A 15506-nucleotide genomic window follows, 5' to 3' on the forward strand; every position below is an offset into this window, starting at 1 on the left:
CATGATGGGGGTCATTTGAGAGCAGGGGTGGGCAAACTTTGGAGCTCAAGCCACAGTGGAATTTTAAAACAGCCAGTTGGGGCAAGTCACTTATAAAAAAGAAAACAAAATATGTATTATTATAGTAACATGAATCATGAATCATTTTTAAACTGTATTCGTGATTTTTTCAATTACCATTGATTAACCAATTATTTCATATGGATCATGTAAAATTGCCTATTTTTAAGGCTTGAACAATGACTGCTGCAAAGATCGCATTGTTAACACTACTTTTTATGTCAATAATTAAATAATTCAATTTTTTGAAACTGTTTATATTTTATTCATCATTAATTATTCAATAAAAGATGTAAAATTGGTTATTTGTCGCAATAAATTATATTATTTTATTATTATTTCTTTTTTAATTGGTTACATTTGATAAGTTCCATTTATCTCAATAGATGAATACAAATTTTATTTGTATTATTTATAATTAATGTAATAAAATAAGGCAAATTTTTAAGTTCCATTTATAATTGTAATTATCTTTACTTAACCAACTAAAAATGAATGTTTTTACTAGTAATAATTTATTCAGTTTAAAAACATTTAATAATACGTCCTTTTAAAAATGTTATTCATAATCAATGTAATTATAATTAATTAACAAATTGTTTAATATGGTCCAATTTTTTTGCAATATTGTAGCTTATTGTTAACAAGAAATAAATTGAAAAATAGTAAAATAAATGAATACGTAAACGTAACGAATTTCAGGAAATAACGCCAAAATGAATGTTCGGTGGCACGGACTATTGAGCGGAGCTGGCCGTGTGTGTCCCTCGGGTCATAACTTGCCCACCCCTGATTGAGAGGGTAGTCAGAAACATAAAAAAAATGAAAAGAAATAAAAATAACGTAGGATCTGATTATGAAGCAACGCGATGCAGCATCAGCCCTTTCACCTTGGTGTCGTCGAAGAAAAGCGCGGTTACGCCCTCGATAATGGGCTGCAGCAGCGGGCCTCGGCGCTTGCTGGAGGGCGAGCCCTGCGGTGACGTTGAGAAGTAGTCGTTAACCGGCGTGGAGGTTGCAGCACCGCCGCCGCCGCCGCACTGGCCACACGGACAGTTTTTTTTTTTGCGTTAGAATCGCAAAAAACACCACGCCTACAGTTTCATGGTGACTTGTAATGAAACGGACAGAGTTGGGGGAGAGGGGTTCCCTTGGGCATTGGAATAAAGCACGTCAGAAGGTCGCGCATACACAACTATTGAGAGATGGTCTTTAACGCACTCTTAAAAAAGCTGGAACAGGCTCCAGTGTTTCTGTGACCCTTATATACAATACAATAAAATATTTTCAAAATGGCAAAAAAAAAAAAGAAAATGAATAAGATAAAATAAAGAATAAGTAAAGAATAATACTCCATCAAAGCGCATTTCTTTACATCCTTACAGCAAACTAGGGGTGAGACGTTCAATACACAGCACGGGACAATGAACCATTGTGGACCGTAGTGGTTTTTTTTTTTTTTTTTTTTTGGGTATGAGATTCCTTTTGCATTGCATATAACCGTTATGCCTTCAGAGTACAGCTCACGGACGCAGCGAAACGTAAACCCACTACCAAAAACAAAGGATTTGAGGAATGAAAATGTGAAGAAGCACCGGCTTCATGGAAATCTCCAGTGTAGATCAATATCGATTTCATCGTCGAATAAGACAACTTGGGATTAAGAAGACCTAACAGACATTTTACTGTTTGCAGGCACGGTTCGCTACTACTGTTTTCTTTAAACATGCCGTACTTTAAAGAAAATGTAGGCAAGACGACCAAGCTTTTCCTGTGTTCACATCCTGATATAATCCTTGCCAGGCAGATAGTTGAGGGACTCGAAGAGGCACAAATGACTACAGGAGTTGCCTTTTGACATCAGCCAAAACATTGATAGATGGGCTCAGCTCACAACGGCTCTTCACTTTACCACGCCTCAGTTGGGCTGGTTATCAGAATTGCGTTCAAGGCACGCACACAGTGCATTAATAATGAGACTTTCGGAAACATCAACATTGGGCAGCAAAAGAGGAACCCTACAAAATGCCATCTTTGTTGACAAGCAAAATAGATCATTTTGGGTGAGAAAAAGAGATGTTCTCTTCATGCACACAAACATATGGAAAATGTACGGACCGTACCGCGGGATGGAGGCCATGTATTTTTGGGCTTGCACGTGTTTTCTTGAGGATTAAAGTCTGTATTTTTGTCCCCATATTTGCATACCTTTCCAAGAATAATACAGACCGCGGCATCGCGAAAACTGCGAGGACGGTGGTTCCAACTTGCGTGATGCGGGGGGATTTCACAAAGAGCCTTACGTAAGCGAGGATCATTTCTTACATAATGAACAATGGTTAACAAATACAGGAACGAGTGGGTAATGTGGGAATGCGATGTTGTTTGGGAGCGATTTTTTTTTCCCGCCCATTCGGCCCCATGCAGGGTGAGCAGCGCACGTGTGGCCACAGCCGCACCCCCCTGTCAGATGCTAAAGCCAACAACATGACCTGGGATTAAGCCTCCGCAGATGTTTGGACAATGTGCTTTCAACAAGAGCGAGGCTAGAGGGTGGGTTGGAAAAAAAAAAAAAAAAGAACGAGATTACACCACAGTGACTTACAATGACTGGGATGGTGGAGGCTCGGCACAGGATCTGCTTGACCAGCCGGTACCTGTCGTACAGCGGCTTCATGATTTGCCGCTCGCTCTTGGTCACCTGATGAGACGAAAACGGCGACATCTTATTATTAGAGCGAGCTTCTGTTTGGGTTAGCGACAGAGTTCAAATCGGCAATGAAAGAAGCGGGAAAATCTTGAACAATAGCGTCTGTGAACTGAGATAATCACCATGACTGCTTGAGTCATTGTTCACACTCCACTGGCGATCTGGGTCAAGGCGGAAGCATAAAGATGTTCATTCTCAGAATGTGGAACCGAGGGACAGGCAGGGGATCAGGTCAAAGGTAAAAGAACCCTATTTAATATTGTTACTTTCCAACGGCATAAAAACGCATTGTTAGTTTGCCAAAAACACTTTAAAATTAAATAAAAAATTGTGGGCACATAGAGACAGACAACAGTCGTGCTCACATTCACACGTTGGGAATATTTAGAGTGTCCATTGAATGCATGATTTTGGAGATGTGGGAGGAAACCGGAGTGCCCGGAGAACACCCACGCCGGCACGGGGAGAACATGCAAACCCCATACAGGCAGGGATTTGAACCCCGGTCCTCAAAACTGTGAGGCCCATGGTCCAACCATTTGTTTTTTTTCCACCGTGTCACCGGAAAAAAAGTCTTTTTTTTAAATTTTCATCGCTTTATTCAAAAACAGGACATTATGTCAAAGCAACCATGCACAGACTTAACTTGATTTTGATTAATTACCTGTTTTTGTTTGTAACATGTCAGAAAATGGGCAAAAAAGATTGACTGTTGTTTTCAGGTGTAAAAGCAGATGTTTGCAAATGTCTTATTTTGATGAAGCAAAAAAATAATCAGTCTTGTTTCATGGAGGGCTACAGAAATGTACTCGGCAGGTTTAAATTCTAAGGAGTTGAGCAATTTTAAGCTAAATATCGTCTATAAGTGACTCTAGAAGTTTCCAAATAGTTGTCCATCAATTGATTATTTAATTGTCGCACCATTACATAATAGTAATAATAATAAAAAGTGTTGGCTTACAGGCCGTCCGTGGATGCTTTCGTAGTACAGGAGAGCTTTCTGAAGGGCCAATTTCTCAGCTCCAATCTGCTCTCTGGTCATATCCTGTCAGGATGGAACACACCAAGTCAAATGCTTGAATATCATCATATCATTTTGATGCTCAAATACCACCACATAAGTGGTACACCTGTACCTTGATGTCTTCGGGGCGGTCGACCTCCTGGCGCTTCTCCTGCAACTTCTTAAGGATGCCCTCTAGCGTGCTCTCCACGGGGGGCTTGGGCACCTTCTCCTGGGTGGGTTTCTTCTCCAGCTGTGATCCGAAGCTCTTGGGCAGCGTGTTGCTACGTTGCCGCGTCAACGGCGGAAGGTCCTCCTCGGATTTCATGAGCTTGTGTTCTGGGGAAGGAAGGGAAGACATTGCGGTTGGTTATCATTCATTAAGCACTTGTGGGATGTTTTTTTTTTTTTTTTGGTGGTTACCTTTGAGTTCTTTGCGCAACCTGGCCAGTTCGTTCATCCATCGCAGCACCTCTGGGTTTCCAGCTTTGTCGCTATGGGAAGGCTGGGGGCGGGGGAAAGAAAATGGTGGACATTTTAAAGCCTCCTGTGATGTCACACGTCAAAATGATCTGTATTAAACAAGAATCAACTAACACACAGGAGGCTTTTCACTGGTCATAATTTAGTAGGGGTCAGAATGAAACAAAAGTGGTCCAAAATGATCCACATTTACCATATTCTTGTTATGCTGTGGCGTAAAATTGTATGAGAGTTTTTTTTAACTCAATGAAAAAAATTACCGTATTTTCTGCACTATAAGGCGCACCCAAAACCCTTTAATTTTCTCAAAAGCCAGCAGTGCGCGTTGTAGTCCGGTGCGCCTTATGTATGGATCAACATTGAGCCTTTAGTGCAGCCTCATCTAATGGATGCATAACATAACTCCGACCTCTATTGTAGCGTTTATTCTATGCACCTTATAATGCGGTGCGCTTATATATGAAAAAAAGTTTCAAAATAGGCCATTCATTGGAAGTGCGCCTTATAATGCGGTTCCCCTTAAGTTGGGGAAACTACGGTAATTGTAAATTTTAATGTCATTAATTTCAGAAAAAACAATAATTAAAATATTATTCAAAGAACATGTACAGTACCTCCATAATCTGAGCTTTTTTTTCTTTTTATGCCTTAAACATTTTAATGGTTTCCTAAAAATGTGTGTTCCATATAAAAGTAAAGTTTTCATCGATTGACCTCATACAACAGCGTTGTGTTCACTTACCCGGTATTTCCGCTCGTCTTCGAACCTCTCCTCAAACCTGTGAATCTTCTTCTTTAGGCCGTGGATCCTCTTAGTGAGCTGCACGGTGGTCAGCTCCTCTTTGTCATCATCGCAGGAGCCCAGAGAGGAGCTCCTCCTGCGACTAAACGCATATAAATAATAATTAATACGCTGTTCTGACACTGCAAAAACTAAAATCCAACCAAGGTTAAATTGTCAATTGCTTTTGTTCTGCCAATTCTGTACTTTGTGTAACTACTATATTGTACTGTAGTAGGGACAATGGCGTTTACCTGACGAAGGAATGGGCATTGGGCGGGGACGGCGGCACTTCTGTGTCGTCCAAGTACTGCTGGGACTGGCCGTAGGCGTAGAAGCGGGGGGACAGCATGGGGTCGCTGCCCTCCTCCAGCAGCTGTCGGATGAGGCGCCCGCCGGCGTGTGGCGAAAGACGGGCCTCCTCCCGCTCTGCGCTCTCGCGTTGTAATGCGGAGTAAGCCGGAACCGGTTCTGTTTGAGCGAAAAAAGGATGTGCATTCATATTAACTGTCAATGTCATGCGCAAAAAGCACTCACTGAATAAAATTTGTTGAAAATAGATGCTATAGTAAAATTCAATTGTAATTATATGTTGTTCATTATTATTATCATCTACATTTTGAATGAAGCTTGAAAAAGTGGTTACCAAATGTGGTTTCTGACAAAGAGTGGAGGGCAACTAAATTGACATTTCATTAAACATAACTAATTCCTGTAGGCATAAAATATAAAATATGTTGAATTACAATGCATCTATCTATTTTCTGAGCTGCTTATCCTCACGAAGGTCGCAGGAGTACTGGAGTCAACCCATCTGTCATCGGGCAGAAGGCAGAGTACATCCCGAACTGGTTGCCGGCCAATCGCAGGGGACATAGAGACAAGACAACAGTAGCAAGAGTGTAACCTGCCTCCTGCCCGTTGACAGCTGGGATAGGCTCCAGCACTCCCGCGACCCTCGTGAGGATAAGCGGCTAAGAAAATTGATGGATGGATGGATTTCAAAGCCAAAGTGAAAACAATTCCTATAGAAAACTGATGGAGAATAAAACGAACTTTTTGAACACCCATCATTATTAAGTTTGATAATAATTGAGTGTACAGTATATTCTAAGAACATTTTCAATAATGTTTCATTTTGGCTGTGAGTAATCACCTTTTTTGGAGATGTGGTTAAGTTTCCAAATATGGTGCCCCCAAGAATGAAATGCTATCCAACTAATCTGGTAACACTTGGTAAAAATCTACTATTTGACTTAATTGTTAGACATAGATACTGTAAAATTCTAAGTTTGGTATGTTTTGAACTGAAATTTGTACAACTTGAGAACGTTAGCTAATATATAGCATATCTATTGAATTCTTGAGCTGCACGAGTAAGGACATTTTGTCCAGTTGGAGCGCGGTCAAAAGACGTAAAGTGAAGCCTCAGTGCTTGTGTTGTCTCGCCGCTCGTATTCAAAGACAAAAGAGGACACCGTTACCATAGCAATGTTCTAAATCTTCTCTTGTTTCTGGCAAAGTTAGAGCACAGCAGCACAGTCCACCAAAACTAAAAACACAACCCGCAGTCTGTTTGGACCTCCAGTGGGAAAACTTCCACCGGGACTCTCTCTATTCTGTGTTTATCCTCTCGTCTCCACCCCGGCCGTAATTATGTCTACTGACAATCCTCGCTCTAGTAATAATGCCTGGCGCGCTGTCGGCGGGATAATGTCAGAGCGCGACCCCTGCTGAGAGGTACACTTTGTTCTCTGGTGCCTCGCCCCATATGGTGGGACATTAAATATGTGCACATGTGCACTGAAAACAGAGCTGAAGCTTGTCAATATTGCCACATCACAAGATGTGATAATTGTGCCTTTTTTTACACAGAACGCAGCAAAGGCAAGACTCCCTTTCACACAAGTAGGTCCTGGCGTAAAAATAAATAAATACATAAATAAATGATAAAATGCAAAAATGAAAATAGCGTACAACAAAATGGACCTCCATTTTTTCATCTTAAAAAAAGTCAGTACAAGATATATTTGAAAGATTTTCTTGGTGCTTTGGACTTTACAAAAATAATAAAGTAAAATAAATGAAGATAAACTGTATCTCTAAATCGTGTGCTTGTTATATTTTAAAGACCATCCAACAAAAAGCAAATGCTCAGTTTTATTTGTTTTTAAAATATATATATATCTCCATCAAAAAGAGTACATGTACAATATCTCCAAATGGTGAGATTTTAAATCATTCATGTCTTAGAAAAAAAAACCTAAAAATTCCCTCACACAGTCTTTTTTTTTTTATTATTAGAAAAATGGCCTCTTGGAAGCGCCGTATGTAATTGATCTTCTCAACAAGACCCCCACCCCCCACCTAAAAAACCCACCAACTATGTTTATCTGAGAGAAAAGGTATCTGTTTTATGGGTCCTCAAACTGAACCCCCCCCCCAAAAAAAACCCCACCCTTCAGCTGTTCAGAACTAGAAAAAAAAATCTGCCCCGAACTAATTCAACACTATCTTAGGTTGTGTATGACTGTAGATTTCCCGTCCACGCTCTTGTTGAGGGATCTTAGTAGAACAAGAGAAAAACAAGCCAAGCATCAGTAAAAACACTGAAGGGGTCAGTGCACAGCAATCAAAATATGAATGCCCTAAAAGTGCAGATGTCTATTTTCCTTCGCTGCGGTAAGTTTGCTTAAATTCACCACAGGGGGAGGAGAGGCTTGTATCTTCCTGCAGCCTCCATGTGCGTGCCCTTCATCACGCGGCAGAAAAACCGTTACATATAAATGCCTTTGCTAGCATTGCTCCTGAGAGAGGATGAATCCTCTTAAATCAATGGCATCGAGATGAAGTGCACTAATAAAACACAAAACATCTCAGCTTGCCATTTAGCTAAAGGTTGACGCGATGTTCCCGAAAGCCCAAGCGTGTTGCCATGCAGACCAGAAAGGTCGTTGTGCCGACTTCTCCGAACGACAGGTTATACGACATGCCGGCGTAAACACGTACAGTACATTAATGGATGTATTGCTACACGACATAAAGCATGTACCAAAAAAATCTTTGTTATAGATTTTTAAAAAATTATTGTCCAACAAAAAGGATGTCTCCAAATTTTGTGATTTATTTTTAGAAAAGAGGGAAAATATTACCCAATATAGATCTTTTTGTATGTTTAAATTGTGTTTTTATACTTACAAGTAACTAATTAATACATAATAAGATGAATTTTAAAAAAAAAAACTTAAGAGCCACATTTTTTCCTGTTTATTTTGGTGTTTTTCTTGTCTTGTTATTTTAATTGCAATAGGTTATTATGAGGAAACATGCGTCAAGGGACCTGTACTAATCCATCCTTGTCGTAAAAAAGTGAATAATGTCCAAAAGATAACACACAATTGTCAAATTGTACTGTGATTTTTTTTAATTTTTATCAAAAAGAAACAACAACATCGTAAGTGGGCAGAATAACTTGGACCCTTTTTACCACCATAGCATAATGCATTTGGCATTCAACCTATGCCTCCAACCTGAAAATTACATCTTCTCTGCTGTATTATGCATTTTTGGGGTACAGTGTCTCTGCAGCGTGCACCCTAGCATGGGGCGCCGTGCAAGGCAGTGGCGAACCAGACAGTCCCGCGGCCCCACGCTAGTCCGGCGGACAGGCATGGGGGCCGGTCCAACAGCCAATCCTTCGTAGAAAGTTAATTGGTTACTACGTGCACTAGCACGTGAGCTAATGAGTTAGCAAAAGTAACAGGCCAGCAAGGTCACCAGTATGAGGTTGTCAAATAAGTCAGTGCCTCACATTTTTGGTCATGTGAGCATCTGAGAACGTTAACACTTTAATAGATACAGTGACTGTCATCTTGCGGCTATGGGAGCCACAAAAACACATACTCGAATGACAGCGGGGCTTGTTTCCTGTGCCTTTTTCACAAAGGCCTGTCTATTTTTGCACAATTTGGGATCCTCAGTTTAAGTGCCCATATTTCTATGTATTAAAATTTGGCAGAACAATGCTCTTGTTCTGTGTCTGACTTCAAAACTGACCCGTAAAAAAAGCACTGACCACCTTTCTTCCATTCGTAAAATGCTAACTTTGCAAAGTGGGATTTTGGCAGCAACCAAAACAAAATTACAAAGTAGACCGGATATAAGTAACATAGTTTGAGTGGCATTACCCCAAGATGGAATGACTTGCTGAAGAGAGCATAACTTACACTAACAACTACACTTTTTTTTTTTAAATAATTTGTTTCTATGCTGGCACTTCTAAAACAGGGGTCTCAAACTAGCAGCCCGCGGGCCAATTGTGGCCCCCAAGATCATACTTTGCACCCCCCACCTTACTATGAAAGTTAAATGATAGTGTGGCTCTGAAGTTTTATATGAATGCCACTTTCACAGTGTTATGTGCGGAGCTGATGAATCAACCAAAAAAACATTTTTCGTTGAAAAGTTACAGTGGTGTTGCCATCGAGAGTTTCATAAGTGGTTTTGCACACAACTTGTTTACGCCAGCTTCTTTGCTTATCTTATTTTGTGCAACAACAACAAAAAAATCAAGACTTTTTTTTTTAATTTCTCATTTAAATTGTGGGTATGTGCGCCAAGGCTGCGGCCCAGCCTCAGTTAGAACGTGCCCACAGCGGCCGCCGAGGCAATTGATTTTGAGACCACTGTTCTAAAATAGTCAGAAAACAGGTCAGTGGTGCAAAAAAATACTGCTGATGTAAACGAAGTGAACAAATTCTCCTCAAAAAGTCATATGCCTTTTACGGATGTGACTTTCTTGGCCTGACGCCTGAAAGTCATTAGCTATTGTCGGCCTTTCGAGGTGAAAAAGGTATTTTACACATGTGCCCTTATTTAGCAGTACAGATACTTTTAGCGTGACTTGGCTGGAATGCGACAGACACATTGGAGTAGATCACGCCGTCTCATTGGCGCATCTGCAGTGACGACTTTAAACGCCAAATCTCTGCTGGCAGACGTACAAGGACACAGCTCAACCCGACTGTCGGGTCACCATGACAGATGCTGATGGCATGAAGTCGATTGGGGAGGGGGGGGGATGAGAGAGAGAGATGCCTCTGCTGCCATGCCTGTTTATTTATACAGTATGCATACAACCTGCATAAGGTTTGCAATGCTCCAATCGTAGCACTGCTGAGTCAGCAGGGATGAATTCACTCGGGACATTCTTTCATCTTGACTTTGCTTGGAGTACATTTAACATCAAAGTGACAATTATCTGTCAACCAACCAACAAACAGCAGTGTGTCTGGCTCCACCCTTTACGTAGGTAATCACTTAGCCCTATAGGGTGCCAAAAAGTCAGTTATTTTTAGAAAAGACAATGCAAAAAAAACTCGCTGGGCAGAAACAAGGAGTTATAGGCAATGTCAATCAATTTTTCTCTGAAAAATTCATTGCAAGTCAGTTGATTAATACTGAAATTTTGCTCCATTAGTGTTTAATTTTAACTCAGCAAGCCTGCTTGAAAGGTTTAGTTAGCAAAAGCAGCAAGTTCTAGTAGTTTTGTGTAGATTAGTGTTGGAACTTAAATGTTCTTTGAACTGAAAACCTTCTGGATGTTTAGTTGGGTAATTTTGTAACTTTTTAAAGTTGAAAAGAATGGGCTGTTTTAAATCAAGACTATCCAGCAAAATGTCTCAGAGCTATAGACCAACATATAATTTTGCGGACTGTATATTATTCCTCCCAATTCCCATAAATCTTGTACCATAAATTCAAAATTTTCCAGCCCAAAGAAGTACTGTATTTCAGTATGTCCACCCTTTTAGCATTTTGTTCAAACACAGTAATACTTTGTTTCTCAAACTTGTACAAATACACAACGATCTTGACATATAAGGTTTCAAGGTTAGAATGGCATGCAGTTTCTCAGTCAACTGTTATGGCATATAAATACTTTTTCATACAAATATTTAATGTAATTCTGACTTAACTTCTGTGATGGAGTACGAGTGACAGACTATAATGCGCTGGAACTGATCTCAAGGCCCTGGGAGGACTGAAAAACATTCACACCACTGTCGTGCTGTCGTGCACGTCCTCTCTTACATTTTGCCTCTAGAGAGCGCCCGAGAGACTCTCCTTCTAACTACCCCCCCCCTCCACACACAGACTCACACCCCTAACCCCTCCCTGAGGTTCTGCTTAATTCAAGTTGATAGATTTGTTATTTTGCCAAACATTTGGAAAGTCTGCAAAATTGGGGTTCTAAAAACCTGCTTTTGTCAACCTGTTGCTCATCATTCCAACTCACAAAAAAAAAAAAGCCACACCGGCTTGGAAAGCATGGTAAGTAAAATATCTGGAGGTGTTTAAGGAAAAAAAAAAAAAAAAACTTGGGACTTGAATAGAATGCATAACTACGGCACATGTAAATATATAGCACATGTGTAAACTGCAAAATTATGTGGAAAAACAAACAAGTGGTGCAAACAAGGGTGTGCAACATGTAACAAAACAATTTCAAATCTGTCCCTTGCATATGGAAAATATTGCTGCGCATACTTCCGATGATCATTGCCAGTTAAATCCTGCGAGAGCTTTTGTGAGCAAAGCAACATGCATGTTGCGTGGCAAGCAACCAGAGCGTATTTCCTCGTCTCACCTCCCCAGTTGTTGTCCAGGCGGGGCATGTCCTCACAGCTCGCCTTGTCCCGCTCAGGATCATAAACCTCCCCGCCGCCGCAGGCCACGACGGACGACTCCTGGATCTTCATTCTTAGCGTCTGCACAACCATCAGAGAAGAGACGGAGAGACGGAGGCGCTCGGTTGAGCTTTGAATCCAAGTGTATGCACACACAGTGTCTTAAAAGCTAGCTGCGGAAAAGGGGGGCGGCGTCCTGGCTTGCTATTGGCCACCAGGGGGCTCGCCAAAACATACGCCCATCTGTTTGTGGCTGAAGTGGGAGAGAGGGAGTGTTCTCTTTCTCTCGTCTCCACCCAGGACTTGTTTGTCTCACATTGGCAGCAGGAGGGGAGGAGGGGTGCCGGAGGGAAGTGGGAACAAAAAAAAAAAAAAAAAAGAGACTGCTTGTGAGCCAGCACACGTAGGCTGACAGGCTGATTTTTTTTTTTGATCCTCCAAAACAAACATTCATCTCAGATAAGAAGCGTTTGCACTTACGTTCCTCCATCTTAACTCCTACGTCTGAATTAAAGTCATACATGCACTCCCATGCAAAAGGTATTGGAACATTGAGGCAATTCTTTTGCTGTACTGTATTCCCATCCTGCCACTTGACCGGAAACAAATCTGAATCATTTCACGAGAAGCATGCAGCGCAAATCCCGCCTTGTACTAGTAAACGCTGGGACCAAAATAAAAACCTATTGATAGAAAACAAGGAATTGGAAAGTTGAGAGACAATGAAATATCAGTCAGAGGCATTGAACAAACAAGAGCTAAAGCTTGTAAAACCATTCGGGATGCCCTCTAGAAACAAATAAACCCTCTGCTTTATTTACCAAATTACATCTACATCGAATAAGTAGACCAAAGAAATAAAAAGAAAAAACCTAAAACAATTCTTTGGGCCTGAATTACTAAAGATTTGCATGTTCAAAAATGGGCACAAACTCGACTGCTCAAAGAAACAGATTTGGAAGTAGATCTACTAATCGGGCGCATGCAGGATGTCTGCCAAACATTCAAAATTGCCACACAGTTTTTTTTTTTTTTTGGTGTTCTGGGAGGAGTACAAATACTACCGTTAGATGAGTTTAGCATACACAAAGTGGGTTATCATTTTGTATCTTTAAACAAAACTCCTGATCTCCATCATCGACCCACACAGCTATGCGTAACGATGATGAAAGGGAGCCAGTCACAAGAAGGTGTCATGCCATGTCACCTATGGCAAAAGACCTTTTTACTCTGCATTTCTGTGCGTTTGGGTCATTTCAATGCACTCCAACAATTGAAGTTTTTCCAGTGTGCTACTTCCACTTTTAAATGCGATTTCACACAGGATGGGAAGATATATTCAATTACTATGCATTTGGTGCACGTTTTTTTCATGTGGTTGCTGTTTTTTTTCCGCTAAATTGTCAGCACAATCAATTTATTTTCTTTAAATCATGATGATGTTTGTTTCCCTCTTTCATTAACACTTTGAGTTCCATTACATAAAACTTAATTTCTACTTGTAGTGCTCTCCTAAATTTTCCAAAGAAACATCAGAGGTAACTATAAGCGCAAAACTGTCTTTTGAATACGGCAGTCTCCACCACTTTTATACCCGTCGACAACATCGCACAAAATGTGTGAGAGAATACACAATTTACCGGGCGCTGTTTGAGATCTTGGCTGAAGATTGCAATCTTAGTAGATAATGTGTGACACACCCACCAACAACGTGCAGGAATCTGTTTCCGTGAACACTATTCAGTGCCAACTATTTGGGATCTAGGTTAAATCTGGCCCTTAATGACATCAGCAACGACCTCCGTAGGGCAGGAGGGAAGGGATTGCAAGCTGCTGTTTACAGAAGACGTGTTTATGAATAGTCATTCATCCAGGTCCTTTCATTCTCAACTGTACTGTTCTGTTTTGTACAAGAACAGCCAAACGCCTCTCATCCAAGCAGGCTTCATCATGTCATGCACGTAGACAAGCTCCCATCTAGCTTATGTGCATTACCTGATGACGAGAGAATGCGAGGCCCAACTTATTCGAAAACAACCGGAACAGTACAGTTATGATCGATTTAATACTCTGAAAAAGTTTTGTGGAGGACGCCACGGAAAAAAAGGGTAGAGGCTATAAGAGAAACAAGAGAAACGATTTGTCATTACAGTGAATACTCGGTTCTCGACTGTCTCTGTTCTCGAACAAATTGTTTTTCGAACGAAAATCGGTACTCGAACACCCCGGGCAAAACCCAGAAATAACATAACGCGCGTGGCCCGACCAGCTGACCCATAACACGCTTTGTTGTGTATTTGCACGCGGCCGAAAAAAAAAAAAAAACGGAACATAATGCGCGCAGCCCGATCAGCTGACCCATGACATGCTTTGCTATTGTACATTCGAACGCACCGTGAAAAAACCCGGAAATCATAACACACGCGCGGCCTGATGAGCTGATCCATGACGCACGTTGTTATTGTGTATCACGCAGCCTCTGTGCGCAGACGTGTCCCAGTAGCTACATTTGTAATGGGAAATATCGAACAAAATCACTTCTCGAACCACCTTCTGGAACGGATTGTGGTCGAGAACTAAGGTTGTACTGTATTTTTTTTTTTAAAAAAAGATGCAAACAAAGTGTTTCGGAGATCCTTTCAACATACAGCAAGATAATGACCCAAAACACACGAGCCTGCACAAAAAAAGGAGCTCATCAATGGAAAGAAGAGGACTTTACACTGGCCAAATCCGTCTCCAGACTTAAAGCCTATAGAGTATGATTTTTATCTGCTAAATAGGAGACTAGAGAAAACTTGGAAAAGCATCAGAAAAGAAGACAAAAGTTTGGGGACGACAACAACAATAAAGGAATTTGCCTTGTTTTTTCAATACTTAAATAAAAGAGGAGCGCAACCGGAAAAACGGCACATACACCGAGCGGGCCGTGTAGTAACAGTGTGTTCGCGTCGCATAAACTGATAGCGTCTCATTTCCTCTGAGTCAGGGCGTGGGATCAGGCTATTTTTAGGTAAAAAGAAGATCGGGACACAGCATGACAGGAGCTCCCTAAATGCCACAGGCGACTTACTGGAAGGGTCCCACTTGGATCCGTCCATCCACCCGTCAACCTCACGCAAGCTTTTCTGGGATGCTGATTTCAATTCCCCACCATCGTAAAAAACAAACTGTACAGACCATGTTTTCTTTGTTGCAGTGTTTCCCGATATTTTCTGAGACAAGGCTCATATTTCACATTTAAAATTTTCAGTGCACACCATACGGACTAAGATACCGCAAAAAGCATATATGTACAATTTAATAATGATGGACACGTGTATGAATCACTTTTTTGCTTCATCTATGACAACCCCAAACCGGCCTATGGATTCTCAAAATATGTTTTTATTATTAGAATTTTTAATAAGCACAAGGTGAATTGCCCCCCTTGCTTCTATTTTTCTGTATGTGGCCCAGAGTGGAAAACATTTGGGGGCTTCAGCTGCTTCTGTTACTGTTCTGACACTGCCTTAGAAGACTTTCCTGACCCCCATTGGGTGTCTGTTTATCCAGAAGAGTGACACTGGAAAAAAACCTGGCTTCTGCAAGAGTTTTAAAGGGGTTCATGCGTAGCAATGTCTGGCTTAACCTGCTGTTGTACCAGCTGGGCTTCTCCCAATGACATAATGGTACTTTAAGGGCGCACGTGTGTGCGTGTACGTGTGTGTGTGTGTGTGTGTGTGTGTGTGTGTGGCTATAGCATATCCACTCGTGTTTAGCCCGGCTGATATTACTTGG

General features: G+C 41.1%; 1 protein-coding gene across 6 annotated transcripts in view; it reads right to left on the bottom strand.

The window, feature by feature from the left end:
* fam13a (family with sequence similarity 13 member A) overlaps positions 1–15506 on the bottom strand; it is a 54198-nt gene that overhangs the window by 5044 nt on the left and 33648 nt on the right. For 4 of the 6 annotated variants that reach the window (XM_061830287.1, XM_061830285.1, XM_061830284.1 and 1 more), the window contains 8 exons: positions 11687–11807; positions 5292–5508; positions 4999–5140; positions 4197–4278; positions 3907–4112; positions 3732–3815; positions 2666–2761; positions 951–1100 (listed from right to left, as the gene is read on the bottom strand). In XM_061830287.1, coding sequence (XP_061686271.1) covers positions 951–1100; positions 2666–2761; positions 3732–3815; positions 3907–4112; positions 4197–4278; positions 4999–5140; positions 5292–5508; positions 11687–11807 — 1098 coding nt within the window. The remainder of the gene's footprint in view (positions 1–950; positions 1101–2665; positions 2762–3731; positions 3816–3906; positions 4113–4196; positions 4279–4998; positions 5141–5291; positions 5509–11686; positions 11808–15506) is intronic. The other 2 variants (XM_061830283.1, XM_061830286.1) reach the window with 2 other exon arrangements.

The sequence above is a fragment of the Syngnathoides biaculeatus genome, chromosome 9, assembly GCF_019802595.1.
Source record: "Syngnathoides biaculeatus isolate LvHL_M chromosome 9, ASM1980259v1, whole genome shotgun sequence".
Classification (NCBI taxonomy): domain Eukaryota; kingdom Metazoa; phylum Chordata; class Actinopteri; order Syngnathiformes; family Syngnathidae; genus Syngnathoides; species Syngnathoides biaculeatus.